This window comes from Haematobia irritans, chromosome 2 (genome assembly GCF_050003625.1).
Source record: "Haematobia irritans isolate KBUSLIRL chromosome 2, ASM5000362v1, whole genome shotgun sequence".
Taxonomy (NCBI): Eukaryota; Metazoa; Arthropoda; class Insecta; order Diptera; family Muscidae; genus Haematobia; species Haematobia irritans.
The window spans coordinates 176,024,809-176,045,707 of record NC_134398.1 but is presented as its reverse complement, the minus strand read 5'-3'; the positions used below and the strand labels follow the sequence as shown (position 1 = coordinate 176,045,707).

Genomic DNA, 20,899 nt, shown 5'->3' with positions numbered 1-20,899 from the left:
TGAACCGATTCCCACTACATGCTTTCTACTAACTACACACAAAAAATTTTTTTTCTGATTCAATCACGAAATTAGTTGATCCAATTAATTTTTAATTGAAATGTCTTCAATCACAGAAATGATTGTATCAATTAAAAAATTAATTGAAGGTCAATTAAAAAGTTAATTGATCCAATTAAAAAATTAATTGATACTATTATTTTTGTGATTGATTTTTGTTTCAATTAAAAAATTTGTTGAATCAATTACATTTTTAATTGAATATTTTTTAAAACTCAATTAAAATTTTAATTGGAAAAATTTTCGTGAAATTATTTTGTGTGTACGTAAAGTTTGGTCGATATCATTTCATAATTATATATAGCCCCCATGCAAAGTGATCCCCAATTGTGACTTTTGGATCCTCATTTGATACAAATTTCATCCCATGCGGTTAAAATTTGGCTCCTTAATTACCGTGCGAAAATTCATATCGGTTCATAATTATTTATTCACTCCCTTATACCGATCAAGAGCGCACGACTTTAGCTTTTTCCTTCTATGTTTGTTTTAATTTTTTATTATTGGTTAATATTTCAAAATTTTTAAATTGGTATAATTCAAATGCCTTAAAGTTTCTTTGAGCTTTTATTCATATTTGCTATATCCACTAGAATTATTAAATACCAAGAGATTTTGTTTTTTGTAAGCAACAAATTGTGTTGGTCATTATTTTCCGATGGATTTTTGCAAATCCCCAATAACACTTTTGGCTCCAACTGTTAAAGAGCTCAAAGAACGTTACAACATTTGTTTCGATACATTCGCTTTGATGGCGCGTGGCTTTAGCAACACAAAGAGCAAAATTGATTCGAATGCGCGCTCTTTCTCTCATTGCTTCTGGCTGACATTCTCTCTGATTCGATGGCTATTGAAAATATTTTGACATTGTCGCTCATTCTCATATTTTCATTCGCCGCGGCACCACAGATAGATACGGGATACGGATACATGTGTTTTGCGATTTTTTGCAGGGCGCGCGGGGTCTGCAAAAAACAAAAAAATCTAATAAGAATAAAAAATAAATAAATAATAATAATAATAAGAGAAGAATGAAATAAATATGGAATATATAAGTGAATAGATACAACAACAACATAATCAAACAAAAAAGAAGAATATCATGCAAGCAAGAAAAATAATCCAATCGAAATCTATTATTGATAAAAAATAATAATAATAATAATGAAAAGTGAAGAATAAAGAAGAAGAAGAATGAAGTGTATGAATGAATATGGTGGGGTGGATGAAATGCTGATGAAAAAGCAAGCCAAGTGATAAGAAGTGTTGTTGCATTTTGTGTACGCAAAAAAAAATGGAAGAAAAAAATAATAATCATAAAAAATAATAGCAAGTGAAATAAGAACAAATTGAAAAGAGCACAGAATTTATGTGTTTGTTGTTTGAAAAAGAAAAAAAACGTCGTCGGCCACCTAAAGTATCTTCTGTAAGATTGCCACCATACGTCAAAACATAAAAATAATAAAACAACAAAAATTTTGTTAAATTATTCATTGAGCAAGAGCGAGCGCGTGTGCTTTTGATGTGTTTGATAGTAGTGGTTGAGGTAACGGCGGCAGTGGCTACGGCTACTGTCCCATGATGAGAGTGAGAGAGTGTGTTAAAATTCGCTTTTGTTCTTGTTATTTTGTTTTTTCGCCAAAAAGGGTGGGGGTGGCAATGGGGAGGTTTCTATATATGCTGTGTAGAGGAATGAATAAAAATAATGAACTCAACAAAATAAAAAAAAAAATTGCAAGTTCTTTTGCGAAGAATATTCTTTTATATTTGTAAAGGCATAGAACATTTTTCTGAAAACATTCAATAGGGATTTTCTCAACGGATTCTCATGGATTTAAACAAAAACGAAAATTTCACTTTATTTTTGGCATTTTAAATTTAGAAGAAATTTTCATACGAAATTCTTTGCGTTGGGATGTTTTTTTTTTTCTTCTCATTCGCCTCTAAATCTAGATGACAATTCTATTACAAATACCAGTGCACAGCAACAACGAGAACAATAACAACAGCCTAACAATCTACAATAGCAACAACATCGTCATCACATCATGCTCATCAGCATAGTGCATTTGTTGTTGCTTTGGGTTGGGATTTGATTTTTTTGGTGTGTTTGCTTTAGTTTTCGTTTTTTTTTTTCACTGATTTACTTTTGCCCCAAACGTGTAAAGGGGCTTGTTGGCGTTAGCAATTGAACAAACTAACGGAGCAGGTAGTACAAGGAGAGAGGGGAAGACGACGACGAATGTATTATGTTCGTACATTATCTTAGTTTCCATGTTTGAATTTTAGTGTTGTTATTTGTTGCGAATCTCCTCTGTAGAGGAGAACCTCTTGGCCCAACAACCCAAAAAAGCCCTTTTTGGCCCAACAATCATCCATCCGACCAGACGTCTCACTCACTCGTTTTCTTGTTCATTGCGGCCGCCTTTGTCGTCGTCTGTTCTAGCCATTTAGCAAAGCAAAGAGGCAGGCAGGTATTCTCTTCTTCTTTTGCAAAAGTCATTTGCGAAGGGGGTTTCCGAGAGGGAGGCTTTGAAGAGTAGGAAGTAATGAGTCGCACGGCGTTAAAGTGTCGTTGAGACGTACAAAGAGAATAAACAAAAATTTTTGCCAGACATCCCACATCTCCAAAATGTTTTGTTGCTGAGTAAACGTGAATTCTATTAGATTTTTTTCTTCGTTTGTTCGTCTATGTTTATCTGTATATATCGTAGATATATGTACGTAGATAGGTACGCAGTAGTTTATGTATGTGATTGCGTGTATGCTGTGCTTGATAAAAAAAAAAACAAACACAACAAATACATATAACCTACCATTTGAATTCGTTAGATTCATTCGTTGTTGTTGATTTTGTTTTTAGTTTATTTAAAGCTTTGCCGACTGACGACGACGTCGACGAAAATGATGAGATACGTCGTATGTATTTTTTTTTGTTGTTGTTATTGCTGTCGGGTGCTTAATTTTATTACTTGCTTTGCTGTTTTTGTTGTTGTTAAAATGTCTCGCTTTTCGTCTACATGAAAAAATACTACAACTACAACAAAAATACAAATATTCTTTATCATTTACAATTGCCAAGATATTTTCGAATATCTTATTCGGTTAAGGGTCATTTTTTTCTTTTTGATAATAAAGAATCTTTAATACACCTCCCCCACCCCCAATAAAGGTTAAGAGCAATTTAAAGCAAGGAGAACATGCAAAAATACCTATACAAACATTAACAACAGAAATAACGATACACCATGTCAAAATTATTATTAACTGACCCGAAGCATGTGTTTTCATATTTTAAGTAATAAATTAGAATTCATATATATCTAACCCGACTATGTAGAGAAACAAGACAGGCGTCATATTTTTAGCAAAATAAATAAATAAAAAACTAATCACCAATAATGCTTTACGGTTTACATGATAAAAAAATATTATATTTTAAAATTCCAAATTATTCTTCCCAATAACATAAAACCATAACCAGCCCCACCACTCGCTCTTGCTCTCTTACTCTCCCATATGTGAAAATGCAGCAGTAGTTTTGATAACAGCTGTTGTTTCAATCAAAACTTACCGTTATTTACATATTGCTTTTATTTTAAAATGATTGTTCAATGCTCAATGGGAAATAAACAAAAATAAACATCACAATAATAATAATTATCATATACATTATGTATAAATACCAATAACATAAAAACGAAGCAGCATAAATGAACCAAACCAAAACAATGATAGAAATATAAAGCAGAGGAACAACAACAATAATAAGAAAAAGCAGCAACATCATACATCATCTGTGCAAATATCCGGTGCATTTTTACATACACACATACACTTACACATAAATGCATATCCATCAACCATACGTGGCCATCCTACGAATTAAGTAATCGTGTAATTTGTCAACATTCAACACCGTTATAATGTTAATAGTGAAGATTAAGCCACCCACCCACTATGTAATTGTTAGTTCATATGAAACTAGAAAAGACACAATGAAAACGTAAGCGTCATAGGATTAAAACATGACGCTTTTCATTGATAGTGGAATTATTTATCAATTAAAAGCAAATAAATAACGTTAATAATGCACAAAAAAATTGTGGTCGTCAAGGCAAAAAAGTAATTCATTAAATACTCCAGAAAATCTACAAACAATTTTCAAAATTATAAACTAATCTCGAAAAAATTCAATCAGTAAAATTACTCATCCAAAATATGGTGAACAAGTTTAAATTTATCAAAAAAAAAAAAAAATTAAAAATTCTATATCTCCGATGAATTTTGGATTTGGTGCTTGTTGTGAAAATAAAATCTAAAAATAAAATAAATGCCGACGGCATTTGAAAAAGAAAAATAAATAAATATTATATGGAAAGAAAGAAAAACAACCCATAAATTTAACAAACAAAATGTGCCAAAAAATATAGAAAAATTTAAATCAAAATTAAAATATATGGGAAAATTTTTTTCACAGTAAGAAGAAAACATCCATCGATGAGAAAAATTAAGAAGAAAGTGAGAAAGTCCAAAGATTATATGAAAAAATTACAAAAGTGACCAAAAATTAAGAAATACTCGTAAAAATATATTGAAAATTAAATCAATATGTGGTACAATTTAGTAAAATTATGAGAATTTTAAAGAAAAAATTCCAAAAAATTGTCTAGTGTTGTGTTTAAACGAAAGTCGAAAATCAAAAATGTCAATGATCAATGAAAAGGATTTTAAACTCACAAACTTTATATTTTTTTAATTTATTTAAAACCTTACGGGGATAGTGTAGAGTAGAGTGTGGGGTGAAACGTGAGCAACGCAGCAAAACACAAACTTACCACAGTCGAAAGATATTTACCCAACTCACCCCTCTACCACACACTCTCACACAAAAGAAAATCTTAAGCCCCGTTTTTGTTGAGTTCTCCACAACATGACCGAATACGTTACACCCAACATACACACAGTGTTGAAAAAATATCAGACAAGTGCTCCCAAAAGTCTACAAGGTCCCGGTCATTCATTAGCCAATATTAATTCATCGGCCAACAGTGCCAGTAGTGGTAATAACGGTAATACCTTAGCATCCTCATCCTCCTCAGCGACAGCTAACGCTACAGCAATCCCTTTGACATCTGCAGCAGCTGCGGCGGCGGCGGCTGCTGGAGCCGCAATTTCAAGTGTTGGTCATGTCAACTCTGGTGCGGTGGCATCGGTGGGATCTGCCGTCCATTGTCCCTTAGATATTAGCTTGGTCAATAATGGCGGTGGAGTTACCAATTTATCAGCATCTGCAGATATCCATGGATTGGTGGCAATGCGTACCAGTCCCTGTGATCTTGTCAAAGCCACTCCCTCAAATTCGAATGCCAGTGGCCTTACAACAAAGCACCAACAGCCCAGCAACAGTAGTAACAACAATCAAGCATCTAATTCCTCGTCTTCTGCCCATCATCTAGACCCAGTCGCAAACTGTAATCCTGCCTTGCCTCTTATAAAAAAAGAAATAATGACCTCACCTGAACCTGCACCACCGCCACATGATCTCCAAAATGAAGGCCCTTGTGGTCCTCCACCACAGTTGCCCCCACAAATACGCCCACAATCGGGTGGTCCAGCCGGAGGAGGAGGTGGAGTACCACCTTCCATTAAAATTATGCCTCCACCACCGCCAGAGGTATCACAGCCCATACTCTCAGCGGCCGATACTGGTTCGGGAGAATTATATGAGACGCGTCTGGAAGGTAAAACCATAGGTTGTTTCTCCATGGGCGGTGAGATGCGCCTGTGTCTACCACAATTTTTGAACAATGTCCTAGCAGAATTTAGCCTAGAACAAATCAATCGTAGTTTCGATGATTTGGGTATATTCTGCTCGCAATGTACACCGGAACAATTGATGGAATTCAAGGCAGCCAAAATATTACCTTCCGATGTTAAATCGAGTGGCCTAATAACACGCACCGATGCCGAACGCCTTTGTGCCATTTTGTTGCATCGTTCCGATCGCAATAGTTACATCAATGTGGAGGATATACCGAAGGGTGCTATTTCCTTTAAGGTCTATCATCGTTGCTTTGGAAAATGTGAAGGCATCTGTACACCCGATATGTATTCGTATCAAAAACCCACATGTATTATGTGTCTGGAATGTAAGGGCTGGTTTTCGCCACAAAAATTTGTTGGTCATGTTCACCGTGAGGTGGAGAATCGCACTTGTCATTGGGGTTTTGATTCGCGCAATTGGCATGATTATCTGCATGTGGCTTTGGATGTTGAGAATCGTGAGAAATATCAAAAGATTTTGGATGAACTTAAGGAGGTGGAAATTAAGGAGCAGCAAAAATCCCTGCAGGAGATTAACTATTTGAAAAGAAAGGTAAGTTGCTAACTACTTATATAGCATGGGATAGATTTAAATGAAAGTTTCCAGGAATGTTAGTTTATATACCTAAGGATCAGAACTTTCGAATCACATCAACGGTTGCCACTCGAGCCAAAAATATTTTACCAAAATTTAAAGAAAATTTTACCAAACGAAAAAAAATTGTAAAAAGTTTACTTTTATAGAAAATGTTTTTTCTATAGCAAATTTTGTAAAAATTTATTTCTATAGAAAAATTTGTAAAAATGTTATTTCCAAAGAAAATTGTGTCAACATTTTATTTTTGTAGAAAATTTTGTCAAAATTTTATTTTTGTATAATGTTTTTTCAAAATTTTATTTCTATAGAAAATTTTGTCAAAATTTTATTCCTATAGAAAATTTTGTCAAAATTTTATTCCTATAGAAAATTTTGTCAAAATTTTATTTCTATAGAAATTTTTTTTTGTCAAAATTTTATTTCTACAGAAAATTTTTTTTGTCAAAATTTTATTTCTATAGAAAATTTTGTCAAAATTTTGTTTCTATAGAAAATTTTATTTCTGTTTTTTTTTGTCAAAATTTTATTTCTATAGAAAATTTTGTCAAAATTTTGTTTCTATAGAAAATTTTATTTCTGTAGAAAATTTTATTTCTATAGAAAATTTTGTCAAATTTTAATTTCTATAGAAAATTTTGTCAACATTTTATTTCTATAAAAAATTTTGTGCAAAAAAAAAATGAAATCTTATTACCACAGAAAATTTTGTCAAAAATTTATTTCTATAGAAAATTTTGTCAAAAAATTATTTCTATAGAAAATTTTGTCAACAATTTATTTCTATAGAAAATTTTGTCAACAATTTATTTCTATAAAAAATTTTGTCAAAAATTTATTTCTATAGAAAATTTTGTCAAAATTTTATTTCTATAAAACATTTTCCGAAAATTTTATTTCTATAAAAAATTTTGTGCAAAAAAAAAAATGAAATCTTATTACCACAGAAAATTTTGTCAAAACTTTATTTCTATAGAAAATTTTGTCAAAACTTTATTTCTATAGAAAATTTTGTCAAAATTTTATTTCTATAGAAAATTTTTTTGTCAAAATTTTATTTCTATAGAAAATTTTTTTTGTCAAAATTTTATTTCTATAGAAAATTTTGTCAAAATTTTGTTTCTATAGAAAATTTTATTTCTGTTTTTTTTTGTCAAAATTTTATTTCTATAGAAAATTTTGTCAAAATTTTGTTTCTATAGAAAATTTTATTTCTGTAGAAAATTTTATTTCTATAGAAAATTTTGTCAAATTTTAATTTCTATAGAAAATTTTGTCATATTTTAATTTCTATAGAAAATTTTGTCAACATTTTATTTCTATAAAAAATTTTGTGCAAAAAAATGAAATCTTATTACCACAGAAAATTTTGTCAAAAATTTATTTCTATAGAAAATTTTGTCAAAAAATTATTTCTATAGAAAATTTTGCCAACATTTTATTTCTATAGAAAATTTTGTCAACAATTTATTTCTATAGAAAATTTTGTCAAAAAATTATTTCTATAGAAAATTTTGTCAACAATTTATTTCTATAGAAAATTTTGTCAACAATTTATTTCTATAGAAAATTTTGTCAAAAATTTATTTCTATGGAAAATTTTGTTAAAATTTTATTTCTATAGAAAATTTAGTCAAATTTTTATTTCTATAGAAAATTTTGTCAAAATTTTATTTCTATAGAAAATTTTGTCAAAATTTTATATCTATAGAAAATTTTGTCAAAATTTTATTTCTATAAAAAATTTTTTCAAAATTTTATTTCTATAGAAAATTTTGTCAAAATTTTATTTCTATAGAAAATTTTGTCAAAATTTTATTTCTAATTATATTTTTTAATTTGGCTCGAGGTCAAACAAACTAAACAAATATAATTAACAGTTTAAAGGACAACTATCAAACTACAACAAAGTTTATTTCTGCAGAAAATTTTGTCACAATTATGTTTCTGTAGAAAATTTTGTCAAAATTTTATTTCTATAGAAAATTTTGTCAAAATATTATTTCTTTAGAAAATCTTGTCAAAATTTTCTTTTTTATATAAAATCTTGTCAAAATTTAATTTTTATAGAAAATTCTGTAAAAATTTTATTTCGATAGAAAATATTGTCCACTTTTGGTAGAATTCTACCAACTGTGGAAACCGTAATAATATCCCTGTGGTTAAATTTTACTTTGTCCACCTTCTTCCTATAAAAATCAGTCCAGAAGTTGTGAGGAGCCTTTTCAGATGTTAAAGAGCCTTCATCGGTTCTTGATTACTGGCAATTTTCGTAACAACCGAAAATTTTTAGTTGGAAAAAGTTGTGGCACTTTTCTCTCAGTATTTGCTATCGAAGTTGTTCAAGTTCCAGAAAATTCAATATGTTTACAGAAAAGCGGTGAATATATTGTGAATAGCCAACTGCAATTTTCTAGTCAAATAAATCGCAATCATGCTATTACAATTGAGCCCCATCGCAAATAACTTTATTACATGAATTCACGCAAATGCGTTTGGTGGCTTGAAGAAAAATAGAATAAGCAACAAATTTCATTTCCAGATTGATAAAATTAAATTTTACCATGAATGAAATCAGATGTCAATTTGAAAATTTCACATCCATCCACAAGTTTCTCATTGAACTTCAGACTTTGTCCAAAGAAGCATCATGTGATTGAAGCTGCCAAAGTAGACCACAATAACATCTTTCCAATTACAGTTTTTTTTGTTTTCATCAAATGCAAGCGAAGATTATTGGATGGATTACAAACAATCCAAAGATAATGATGTATGCGTTGTCATTCGAAAGAAAAAACAACCTATAATAAGGACTTAATAACAATTAAATCGATTTTTTATGATCATCACATATTTACGACTTAATTGAGTTAATGTTATTAATGGCACCTTATGTGACCGTTGCTGGGGTAGCGTCAAAGCAAAACGAGGCAAGAAGGCAGGCAGGCGAAAAGACAGACAGACGACCACACATGTCTTCGTTGTAGCTTTCAATAGATAAATGATTTGTTGCTGCTTGGCTTTTTCTCGCCTGAAGTAGTAGTAGTAGTCAAGCTTATACCCATTTCCCTGAGTTGAGTGTGGGGGGATGGAGTCGTGTGTATATATGGCACTGCCACAATGAATGAATGTTACTGAGCATTTGATATCTGTCATCTGTTTTGTTTGACAGTTATTATAGAGTAAGTGAGTGAGTGTTTGTGCTGGTGTGAGAGAGTGAAGAAGAAACAGAATCCCTCAATAGTTTAAAGTCATTTAAAATGAATCAAATGGGGAATCAAAAAAACAAACAAAATTTTCTACAAAAAACAAACCTGAGTGATATGGTTAGAGTAAATTCTCTAACAAAAAAATTGTTAGGGAGTTTGATTTAACCGTCATTTCACATTAGCAATACTGAATTTTCCCTGGTATTATGGGGTGTTGCGTTTAAACAATAGATAGCATAATTCTGAGCAGAGTAGAGATGAAGCATTTTATACCAGTGCCTTTGAAAATGAGAGTTGTAGCATATCTATTTATAGGTGGGTGAAGTGTGTCATGTAATAGCGGTCAAAGGCTTTGGAAATAAAAGTACACAATAGAGAGATACACAATAGAGTACAAAGCCGATATAGTATATCGATCTCGTGAATACCAAGCAAGATTGGATTATTATCACGGCTGCCACGGTTAGTAGCATTCTAACAAAAATGGTAGATTTTTTACTATAGAATTCTTGATGTTTTGGTAGATTTTGCAAATAATTCCTCCCCAACTAAGATAAGAATAAAAATAGAAATACATTTTTGACAACATTTTTTAAAGAAATAAAATTTTGACAAAATTTTCTACAGATATAAAATTTTGACAAAAACTTCTTAGAACTAAAATTTTGAAAAAATTTTCTATAGAAATAAAATTTTGACAAAATTTTCTATAGAAATAAAATTTTGACATTTTAAAAGCAGTTGCAAAAATGTCCTACACGTGAAATTATTTTAAATCAATCTCTTATATTTTTTCATTATTATTGATGGGCAATTTTAAGTTTTTTTTTGTGTCTAATCAGTGAAAAAAAGAATAATTAATAAAATGGTACAAATTCTTTAAATTTTGTCGAAGAAATGCTAAATCCATTCAAGGAAAATTGCACCTTAAGAAATGGTGCAAATTCAGAGCAGCGGCTGTTGAAGTGGTGGAAATCCATCCATCCATATCTTTCGTCCGATTTACATTCATATGCACGGTTGCCACTCGTGCCAACAATAATCTACCAACATTTGAACAAACTTTTACCACAAATCTACCAAATTAAAAAAATTTGGTTATTAAACAAATTTTTGATTTTTTTTTTCAAAATTTTATTTCTATAGAAAATTTTGTCAAAATTTTATTTCTATAGAAATAAAATTTCTATACGAAAAGTGCGTCCATCCAACCATGTTACAGTCTATAGGGTTTTGGCCAAATAAATTTCACAACATTCTTTTCCTCTGTTGGTTAAGCTACTCTTGTAGCTTTAGTCAACGCAATGGTTTTAAAGCTGAGATCAAAACAACAAATATGACTGAAGTACAAACCAACAATAAAAAACAAAAACGGATAATTTTATTTCTATAAAAAATTTTCTGAACATTTTATTTCTATAGAAAAATTTGTCAAAATTTTATTTCTATAGAAAATGTTGTCAAAATTTTATTTCTATAGAAAATGTTGTCAAAATTTTATTTCTATAGAAAATGTTGTCAAAATTTTATTTTTATAGAAAATTTTGTCAAAATTTTATTTCTATAGAAAATTTTGTCAAAATTTTATTTCTATAGAAAATTTTGTCAAAAATTTATTTCTGTACAAAATTTATCAAAAATTTATTTCTATAGAAAATTTTGTCACAATTTTAAAATTTTCAAAATTTAGTTTAGCCAACACAATGGTTTTAAAGCTGAGATCAAAACAACAAATATGATTGAAGTACAAACCCACAATAAAAAAAAAACAAAACACGAATGAAGCAAGAGAAAGCACGCTCAAAATAAACCCAGCCAACTGCACTCAAATCGATGATTTGATGGTGGCAAAGGAAAAGAGAAATGTTTGTATGAATTTATTTCGGCATAAGCCGGCTATCATAAACCTTTTTTTCGGAAGGTTCAAGTGTGGTTCACCATGGGTTTAGTGAACTGCCTGAATTTATTCTGATAATTGGTTGATAGTTTTGCTGCAAGTAGAGGATGCTGATGAGGAATGTGGTAATTCCGAAACGTGCGTCCATCCAACCATCTTGCAGTCTATAGGGCTTTGCCCAAATAAATTTGACAAACATTCTTTCCCTCTGTTGGTTAAGCTAAATACTCTTGTAGTTTAGCCAACACAATTGTTTTAAAGCTGAGATCAAAACAACAAATATGATTGAAGTACAAACCCACAATAAAAAAACAAAATACGACCAATTTTATTTCTATAGAAAATTTTGTCAAAATTTTATTTCTATAACAAATTTTCTGAACATTTTATTTCTATAGAAAATTTTGTCAACATTTTATTTCTATAGAAAATTTTGTCAAAATTTTACTTCTATGAAAATTTTGTCAAAATTTTATTTCTATAGAAAATTTTGTCAAAATTTTATTTCTATAGAAAATTTTGTCAAAAATTTGTTTCTGTAGAAAATTTTATCAAAAATTTATTTCCAAAAAAATTTGTCAAAATTTTATTTCTATAGAAAATTTTGTCAACATTTTATTTCTATAGAAAATTTTGTCAACATATTATTTCTATAGAAAATTTTGTCAACATATTATTTCTATAGAAAATTGTGTCAAAATTTTAATTCTATAGAAAATTTTGTCAACATTTTATTTCTATAGAAAATTTTGTCAAAATTTTATTTCTATAGAAAATTTTGTCAAAATTTTATTTCTATAGAATATATTGTCAAAATTTTATTTCTATAGAAAATTTTATCAAAATTTTATTTCTATAGAAAATTTTATCAAAAATTTATTACTATAGAAAATTTTATCAAAAATTTATTTCTATAGAAAATTTTGTCAAAATTTTATTTCTATAGAAAATGTCAAAATTTTATTTATACAGAAAATTTCCTGAAAATTTTGATTTCTATAGAAAATTTTGTCAAAATTTTATTTCTATAGATAATTTTGACAAAATTTTATTCCTATAGAATATTTTGTCAAAATTTTTATTTCTATAGAAAATTTTGTCAAAATTTTATTTCTATTGAAAATTTTATCAAAATTTTATTTCTATAGAAAATTTTGTCAAAATTTTATTTCTATAAAAAATTTCCTGAAAATGCTGATTTCTATAGAATATTTTGTCAAAATTTTATTTCTATATATGGAAAATTGAAGTAACTCTCAGTTGGAGAGGAAAATTTTGAAATATCTACCAAAACATCAAGAATTCTACTAATCTACCAAACAGTAAAAAATCTACCACTTTTGGTAGAATTCTACCAACTGTGGCAAACGTTCTTGCGAGTGAATTCTCCCTATGATTTCGCACTTCAATTTAGGAGTTTGTTTCAAGTTTCAAATTTTTTTCTTATCAGATACCTCGATCGTCTAGCCCAGGCAGCTTGGTTGTCACACCATACGACTAACACAAAGCAATCTGTGTTTCTATCGGTATCATTGTGTATCCATTCGGTATCATTATACTGACTATTATTCCCATGGCTCACTATTCTAGTCCCATTACGAGCCAAATTCTCTTTTGCTTAGTGACCGGCATTTGTGAGTTAATTCTCAATTCTCTCTGTAATATTGCACTTCCATTTCGGATTTTGTTTAAACAAAATTCACCTCGACCGTCTGGTCCAGGAAGCTTTGTTGGTCATACCACATATCTAACAAAGTTGGCATTATTTTAACACTCGACTAAGCAACGTATGCATTTATGAGATTCAAATAAAAAGGAAAGAATGAAAATGAAATACGCATAATGTCTACTAATATGCATGTATCCGACGGACGTGAATATGGACTACCACAATACGAGTATACATTGTATATGACTATAGATCGATGTCAGTTTTTCTTCTAATCCACTGGATGTTTGTGTGTTTACGCAAATGGTTACAAAGTGGTATTACATGGCCATGTGACCACTAAGACATTGTATGAGGTTTTGATGTCAAAAGAATAACATACCGGTTCTCCCGAATATCGGCCGGGAGGTATTAGCTAACAAAGTTGCAAATCTTTAAGTATTGAATTGAATGAAAACCGCCACTAGAATTATACCACATTCGTCGTAGACAACTTATTGGACAATAATATCGAGCTCTGTATGACATATATTCCATGTGTGACTCAGATATGGGTCAGGTATAGTGTAATCTTTGGCTAAACATTGTGTTATACTTTCTTTATTGGATGCGTTCAAGAAGTGGAATCGTCATGCCATGTAGGTTGGCAGTGTAATGGATTTTGGTTATTTGGTTTGGGAAAATAAAGAAATGGGAACGGAATATCGATTTGGTAGGTTCTCATCGTGGTTAAGTTTTACTTTTCTGTCGTCTTGTTGCGAGTTTTGTAGCAGTCGAGTTCAAATATATACTTGGTCCTTGACCATCTGAGTATATATTTGTGCCTTTGTGCCAAAATATCTTACAAGGTTTCACCAGAGTTAAGTTGTCACTGTTTTCGAAAAAAAAATATACTCCATTTTAGGATCTGGGTCTCTTTTTCCATATGTGTAGAAATTACAACAATCCCAGACAACGATCCATTGTTTCCAATTACTTGCCCATTTATTAAGTTCAGATCAAGTGAATTCCAATGTGATTGATAAATCTGAAAAACTTCCACGTTTTCCGTCGCATATACATCCAACTCTGAATTCATATAACGATGATCTTATTCATTCAAAACCTCAATTCCATTCAGATTTTATCATAGGTTAGTGACAGCCCGTGTTTTTGAGGCTCACTTAGATTATTCAGTCCATTGTGATACCACACATGGTGAATTTCACTCTTATCAATAAATAATGTCCGGTTCTCTGTTTAGCTCAATGTCAAGGGTCCGAACGGCCTTCCACATTGCAGTTAAACCACTGAGAGAAGCTTTGAAACACTCAGAAATATCATCAGCATTAGCTAGAGTGGTTAATCCACCGCTGAAAAACTATTTGGTCGAAGCTGGCATGACCCTTTGTGTGCAAGTCAGGAATGCTAACCATTGCGAAACGGCGGATCGTTCCGATTTTAACGTGAAGTTACCACGGAACCGATGTTAATTCTGAAAAATCTTGACATTCTCCAGTTTCCAAAGTTGTTTCTTCATCAGTCTGTCCGATGAAGTCTGCAAGGACCTAGCGCTAAGACTTTCCCACCTCTAGTGCTGAAAGTTTGTTCTGCTGCAACCGTAGTCCCATGAAGATTCTCAACATCCGTCTCATCTGTCTCTCCTATGAAGTCCGCAAGGACCTTGCAGTAACTCTTGTCCATCTTTAACGTTGGTTCTGGAGGAAAGGGCTAGGTCTCATCAGTCTCTCCAATTGAGTCTCTTGTCTATCTCTAGTGCCCAACGTTGGTTCTGGAGAAACCGTAGACCAACTAAGATTCTCAACCGCCATCGCATAAGTCTTCGATGAAGTCTGCAAGGACCAAGCGCTAACTCATTCCCATCTCTTAAGCCCGAAAGTGGGTTCTGGAGGAACCGTAGACCGAGGAAGATGGTCAACCACCGTCTCATCAGTCTCTCTGATGATGACTGCAAGGACCTAGTACTGAAAGTTGGATCTGGAGGAAACGTAAACTCAGGAAGATTGTCAACCACCGTCTCATCAGTCTCTTCGATGAAGTCTGCAAGGACCTAGCGGTAACTCTTGTCCATCTCTAGTGCCTAAAGTTGGTTCTGGAGGAATAGTAGACCCAGGAAGATCCTCCACCATCTAGCGTCTAGCGGCAGCTCTTACCCATCTCTAGTGCCCAAAGTTGGTTCTGGAGGAACCGTAGACCCAGGAAGATTGTCAACCACCGACTCATCAGTCTCTCTAATGATCACTGCAAGGACCTAGCAGTAACTCTTGTCCAACTCTAGTGTCCAAAGTTGGTTCTGGAGGATTCGATGAAGTCTGCAAGGACCTAGCGCTAACTCATTAACTGTTTGAACAATTGTTGCAATATTTTTGGCCCTTCGATGTTATTTGTATGTGGTGAGGCTAAAACGAGAATCGTGTATAGCTTACTTCTTCCGCTTTATGGATATTTCTTTGGGCTGATTCCAATCATTATCTTCAGTAATTTTCCATAACTATTTTGGGAAAAATTTGGTGTCTTAGTAAACATTTCAATAGTTTTGGTCCTTCGTCCTAAATTTGCTTGTTCTCAGAAGAGAAGGGAAAATGGATTGAAAATTTATTTAAATGAGAGCAACAAGATAATCGAAATATATCTTGGATTAATTCAATTTAGAAATTTATTGTTCGAACAGTTTTTCCAATATTTCTAGTCCTTCGATGTCATTTCAATATTTTTGGTCCTTCGACCTAATTTTCTGGAACTCAGAATATAAAAGAAAATGGATTCAAAATTTATATAAATCAGAAGGAACGTTTAAAAACGATAAATGAAATGTAACTTGGATTAATACAAGTTTGAAATTTATTTTTGGAAAAATTTTTCCAATATTTTTGGTCCATCGATGTTAATTTAATATTTTTGGTCCTTCGATGTCATTTCAATATTTTTGGTCCTTCGACCTTATAAGCTTGAGCTCAGCATATACAAGAAAATGGATGCAAAAAACGGATACAATGACTCAAAATAAGCTCATCGAAATTTATCTTTAAATTAAACAACGCTTTAGGGTAGTCTCATGGATTGGCGATTGAAATACATTGTAGTAGCGATATTTTTTTCTTGACTGTTCTGCTCCTTCTGCTCTTGCTACTATAGGTTCCCCAGATCCTTTGCTCAAAATTGGATTATTTTTTTAAATTTACTGTGAGAACAATTGTTCCAATATTTTTGGTCCTTCGATCTAAGTTCAGGAATTTTGAACTTAGCTTACATTTTCCACTTTATTGTTAGGTCTTAGTGCTAGTTCTAATAATTACTTTAATTAATTTTCCACAACAATTTTCAGTGCATTCTTTTCAATACTTTTGGTCCTTCGACCTAAAATGCTTGAGCTCAACAAATTAAAATAAATGAGAGGAATGACCCAAAATAATCTTAACCAAATATATCTTTAAATTCCACACAACAAATTTAGGATATTCCCATCGATTGGCCATTTTAGCTAATTACCTAGATAAACATTTGAAAGACATTTTAGGAACGATATATTTTTTTGTTGATTGCTCACTGCTGTCATTCCCATACAAGAGAATGTCGTACAACTCTCTTGGCAAGGAAATATGCTGGTATTTTTCTTCATAGAGATATTTACAATAAACAAAACAAAAAACACGAAACATTCAAGAAATAAATAAACTAAATTCCAACAGCAACAACAACAACAAATGGCAAAGACAAAAAATGGACAAAGGCTAGACTTTTGGCGGGACAATGAATGCCAAAATCGTAGTCCAAAGTGAAGTGCATTAGAAGTAGTGAAGTGTACGCAATGGAAACCAAATCTGCAGCATAACCATGACTGAATGGCAGATTTGGGCAGACTAGTTGCCATGGTAGGCTAAGCAAAAAAAAAAAAACGAAAAACTAAAGTGAGCCACAACCAACAGGCCAGAAATTTATGCACGGCTTTGGCTATGGCCCCTCACCAGCATCGGTCACACAAGTCGTGTATAAAGTACCAACAAAAATCTTGAAATCAACAAAAAATAGAAAACTTTAAAACAATTTTCAAACCAGACATAAAATTGAATACGGTTTTTTGGTCGATGGGTCGGTTGGTTGCTCGGTCGTTGAAGTTGGATATTTTATTTTTTTATTTTGTGACTGGCTCCTATGACTGTGAGATGTTGGCCAAAAACCCACTGATATCAAAGTCTTCGTTGTCGCCGACCACTATGAAACAGCTCCAGCAGCAGCAGCGGTGGACAGCGTCTAAAAGGCAGCCAGTCAGTCGTCCCATGTCTGGCCGGCTATCTTCAGTGCATGCAATTTTTGCAACAAGGCAAACAGGCAGTAAACCCGGCCTGGCCAAGTAACCACCAAACAGGCGACTTAAACCATGTTTTTCGACAGTCATTTTTTGGTGTGGTTTTTCGTCTTTTTTGTGTGTGTTGTTGTTGGTTTTTTTGGTAGTGCGATTTTGGTCTTGTATTTTTTCCATTGCACTTTGATATGTGCATTGGCTGCAACTCTTTGCTCTTATGTGTGATGGTTTTCAGAACAGGCCAAAAGTGTCTTCCCTTTGTGACAGAGGGGTTTTCTTTACATTTGGATATTTGGTATTTATTTTGGGACTTTGAACCTGATACTTAGCATATTTCTTATTTCAATTGCTGTGGCAAGCAATTTAAAGCAAACAAAAAAAACCTTAATAACGATTGTCGCCATCGCGTAAGGTGAGTTGGCAATATTTCTTAGTAAAAGGCATTCCAAATTTAAGAAGGCTTAGCATTTAGATAGTGACACGAATTTATATCTAAATTCGCATTAGGTACCTTTCCTGGAAGAACATCAGATATTTGGAGGAAACAGATTTAATTTTGTGAGATTACTGGCGCCCAACGGAATTGAGATCCACATTCATAAAGGAAACCGGACAACAATTTCCAAATGTCTTCTTCCTTTTGACTTCTCTGAATGGATTTCAAGAACACACAAAATTCAATTCCAACATTTCTGGCTAGATCTACTCTTTTATTTAATTGGACTTCTTAAGACGTCATTTGGAAACAAAGAAATCAGCTCAAAAATAATTTCTCAAGATTTGAAGAAAATAATGGCGCCCAAGAAAACGAATGACATATTCGAATTAGTTGTCTTTCCTGTGTGGACATCAGGTATATTGAGGAAGCAGATTCAATTTTGTGAGATTACTGGCGCCCAACGGAATTGACATCCAACTTCATAAAGGAAACAGTACATCAATTTCCAAGTGCTTTCTTCCTTTTGACTTCTCCGAATGAACTTCAAGAACACACGAAATTCAATTCCAAGATCTGAAGAAAATAATGGCGCCCAAGAAAATGAATGACATCTAAATTCGCATTAGGTACCTTTCCTGGAAGAACATCAGATATTTGGAGGAAACAGATTTAATTTTGTGAGATTACTGGCGCCCAACGGAATTGAGATCCACATTCATAAAGGAAACCGGACAACAATTTCCAAATGTCTTCTTCCTTTTGACTTCTCTGAATGGATTTCAAGAACACACAAAATTCAATTCCAACATTTCTGGCGCCCGACGTTATTTGAATCCAAATTCACCTAAGATAATAACCAGCTAGATCTACTCTTTTATTTAATTGGACTTCTTAAGACGTCATTTGGAAACAAAGAAATCAGCTCAAAAATAATTTCTCAAGATTTGAAGAAAATAATGGCGCCCAAGAAAACGAATGACATATTCGAATTAGTTGTCTTTCCTGGGTGGACATCAGGTATATTGAGAAAGCAGATTTAATTCTGTGAGATTACTGGCGCCCAACGGAATTGACATCCAACTTCATAAAGGAAACAGTACATCAATTTCCAAGTGCTTTCTTCCTTTTTCCGAATGAACTTCAAGAACACACGAAATTCAATTCCAAGATCTGAAGAAAATAATGGCGCCCAAGAAAATGAATGACATCTAAATTAGCATTAGGTATCTTCCCTTGGAGAACATTATTAGGTATATGGAGGAAGCAGATTTAGTTTTGTGAGATTGTTGGCGTCCAACGGAATTGAGAACCACATTCACAAAGAAAACAATACATCAAAATACCTCCTTCCTTTTGACTTCTCTTAATGGTGCAATTGCCACCGTGGTCCAATGGTTAGCATGCCCGCTTTGCTTACACAAGGTCGTGGGTTCGATTCCTGCTACGACCGAACACCAAAAAGTTTTTCGGCGGTGGATTATCCCACCTCAGTAATGCTGGTGACATTTCTGAGGGTTTCAAAGCTTCTCTAAGTGGTTTCACTGCAATGTGGAACGCCGTTCGGACTCGGCTATAAAAAAAGGAGGTCCCTTGTCATTGAGCTTAACATGGAATCGGGCAGCACTCGGTGATAAGAGAGAAGTTGACCAATGTGGTATCACAATGGACTAAATAGTCTAAGTGAGCCTGATATCATCGGGCTGCCACCTAACCTAACCTAACCTATGGACTTCAAGAACACACATAATTAAATTCGCAATTTTCGGGCGCCCACAGTTATTTTTAATCCAAATCCACATAAGAGACCTATGATTTTCAGCTTAATCATCCGATGGACTCTTTTATGAATGGGACTTCTTAAGACGTCAATTATGATATAGAAACGAAATTGTGGTAAGGCAACTGGCGCCCATCGGAGCCATATAAATTTTCAATACATATGGATACACAAAAATTCAATTCTTTTAACCTCAGCATGTTACGAATATAGAGAAAGGTATTTAGCATTGCGAGTTTTCTGGCGTCCAACGATATTGATAATGGAATTCGATCAATTGATTCAGAAGAAAAGGGACTTGTTGAGAAGTCATTGGAAACAAAGACAGTTGTCATGAATAAAGAAATTTGTAGTAAACCGAATAGCGCCCAACGTCTAGTAGCTCCTAATGGATTCATGTCTAGATCTTTTCCTATTGTAAAGCATTAAAGATTCGACACGTTCCCGAATTATTTTATTTTTTTTTGCAATTGTCGATTTTGTACCACTGTCCCACCATCATTGTGAATTAACATGACTTTGTTGCAAGCCGTTAAGCCAACCATAAATTTCGGTTTTATTTTTGGTTAAGTAAAATTTGTTGTTGTTGCTGTGGCGTCCAAAAAGGAGGAATGGTCAACCATGCCTTTGGAGACGATGTCTCGATTTTGTTTTCACGCTTTTTCTTTTGAAGGCTGTACTCGTAGTGCCTTTCGGAACAATTGCATAGTATTCAATGTAAACCAATGCCAGACGCATAGCACAAGCTGATCACCATCACCATTAAGCTTAAGAGTACATTTTCTCATTGTAGTTGCATCCTTTTTGTGTCAGACAGTCATTTCGCAAGGCTCGATTAAGGCAACTGGACATGTGGACATATTCTCTATACGTGGCTATAAGGTGACGTTAGTGTTAGGATTGTCATGAACGATTTTTTGGATATAATGTGTGAAATATAAATGTGAAGTCGACCTAATAAAATATTTTTTATATTATCTCATTGCGCAGGCGCCCAACGTAATGTTGAAGTACATGAAAGAACTAAGTTACAAATTTCTGTTTAATGATTTTGAAGAATAATTTCATAACAGAGTTCACACGAAAGAGGGCTTTTTGAATTGGTTTCATGGGGGCCCGAGCCT

The 20,899-nt window shown here is 32.6% G+C and overlaps 1 protein-coding gene across 1 annotated transcript; it reads left to right on the top strand.

Moving 5' to 3' along the window:
- Positions 1-1,481: 1,481 nt before the first annotated feature.
- On the top strand, positions 1,482-9,299 carry LOC142225171 (uncharacterized). Its single transcript, XM_075294950.1, has 3 exons — positions 1,482-1,606; positions 3,769-6,439; positions 9,183-9,299. The coding sequence occupies exons 2-3, from the start codon at positions 4,994-4,996 to the stop codon at positions 9,297-9,299; spliced, it is 1,563 nt and encodes a 520-aa protein (XP_075151065.1). The 5' UTR covers positions 1,482-1,606; positions 3,769-4,993.
- The last annotated feature ends 11,600 nt before the right edge of the window (positions 9,300-20,899 follow it).

Excerpts from the sequence above, each read along its gene's own strand:
- LOC142225171 (XM_075294950.1), top strand. The coding sequence starts at position 4,994 with ATGACCGAATACGTTACACCCAACATACACACAGTGTTGAAAAAATAT. Across the intron at positions 6,440-9,182 it reads TTAACTATTTGAAAAGAAAG|TTTTTTTTGTTTTCATCAAA; the intron begins GTAAGTTGCTAA and ends TTCCAATTACAG.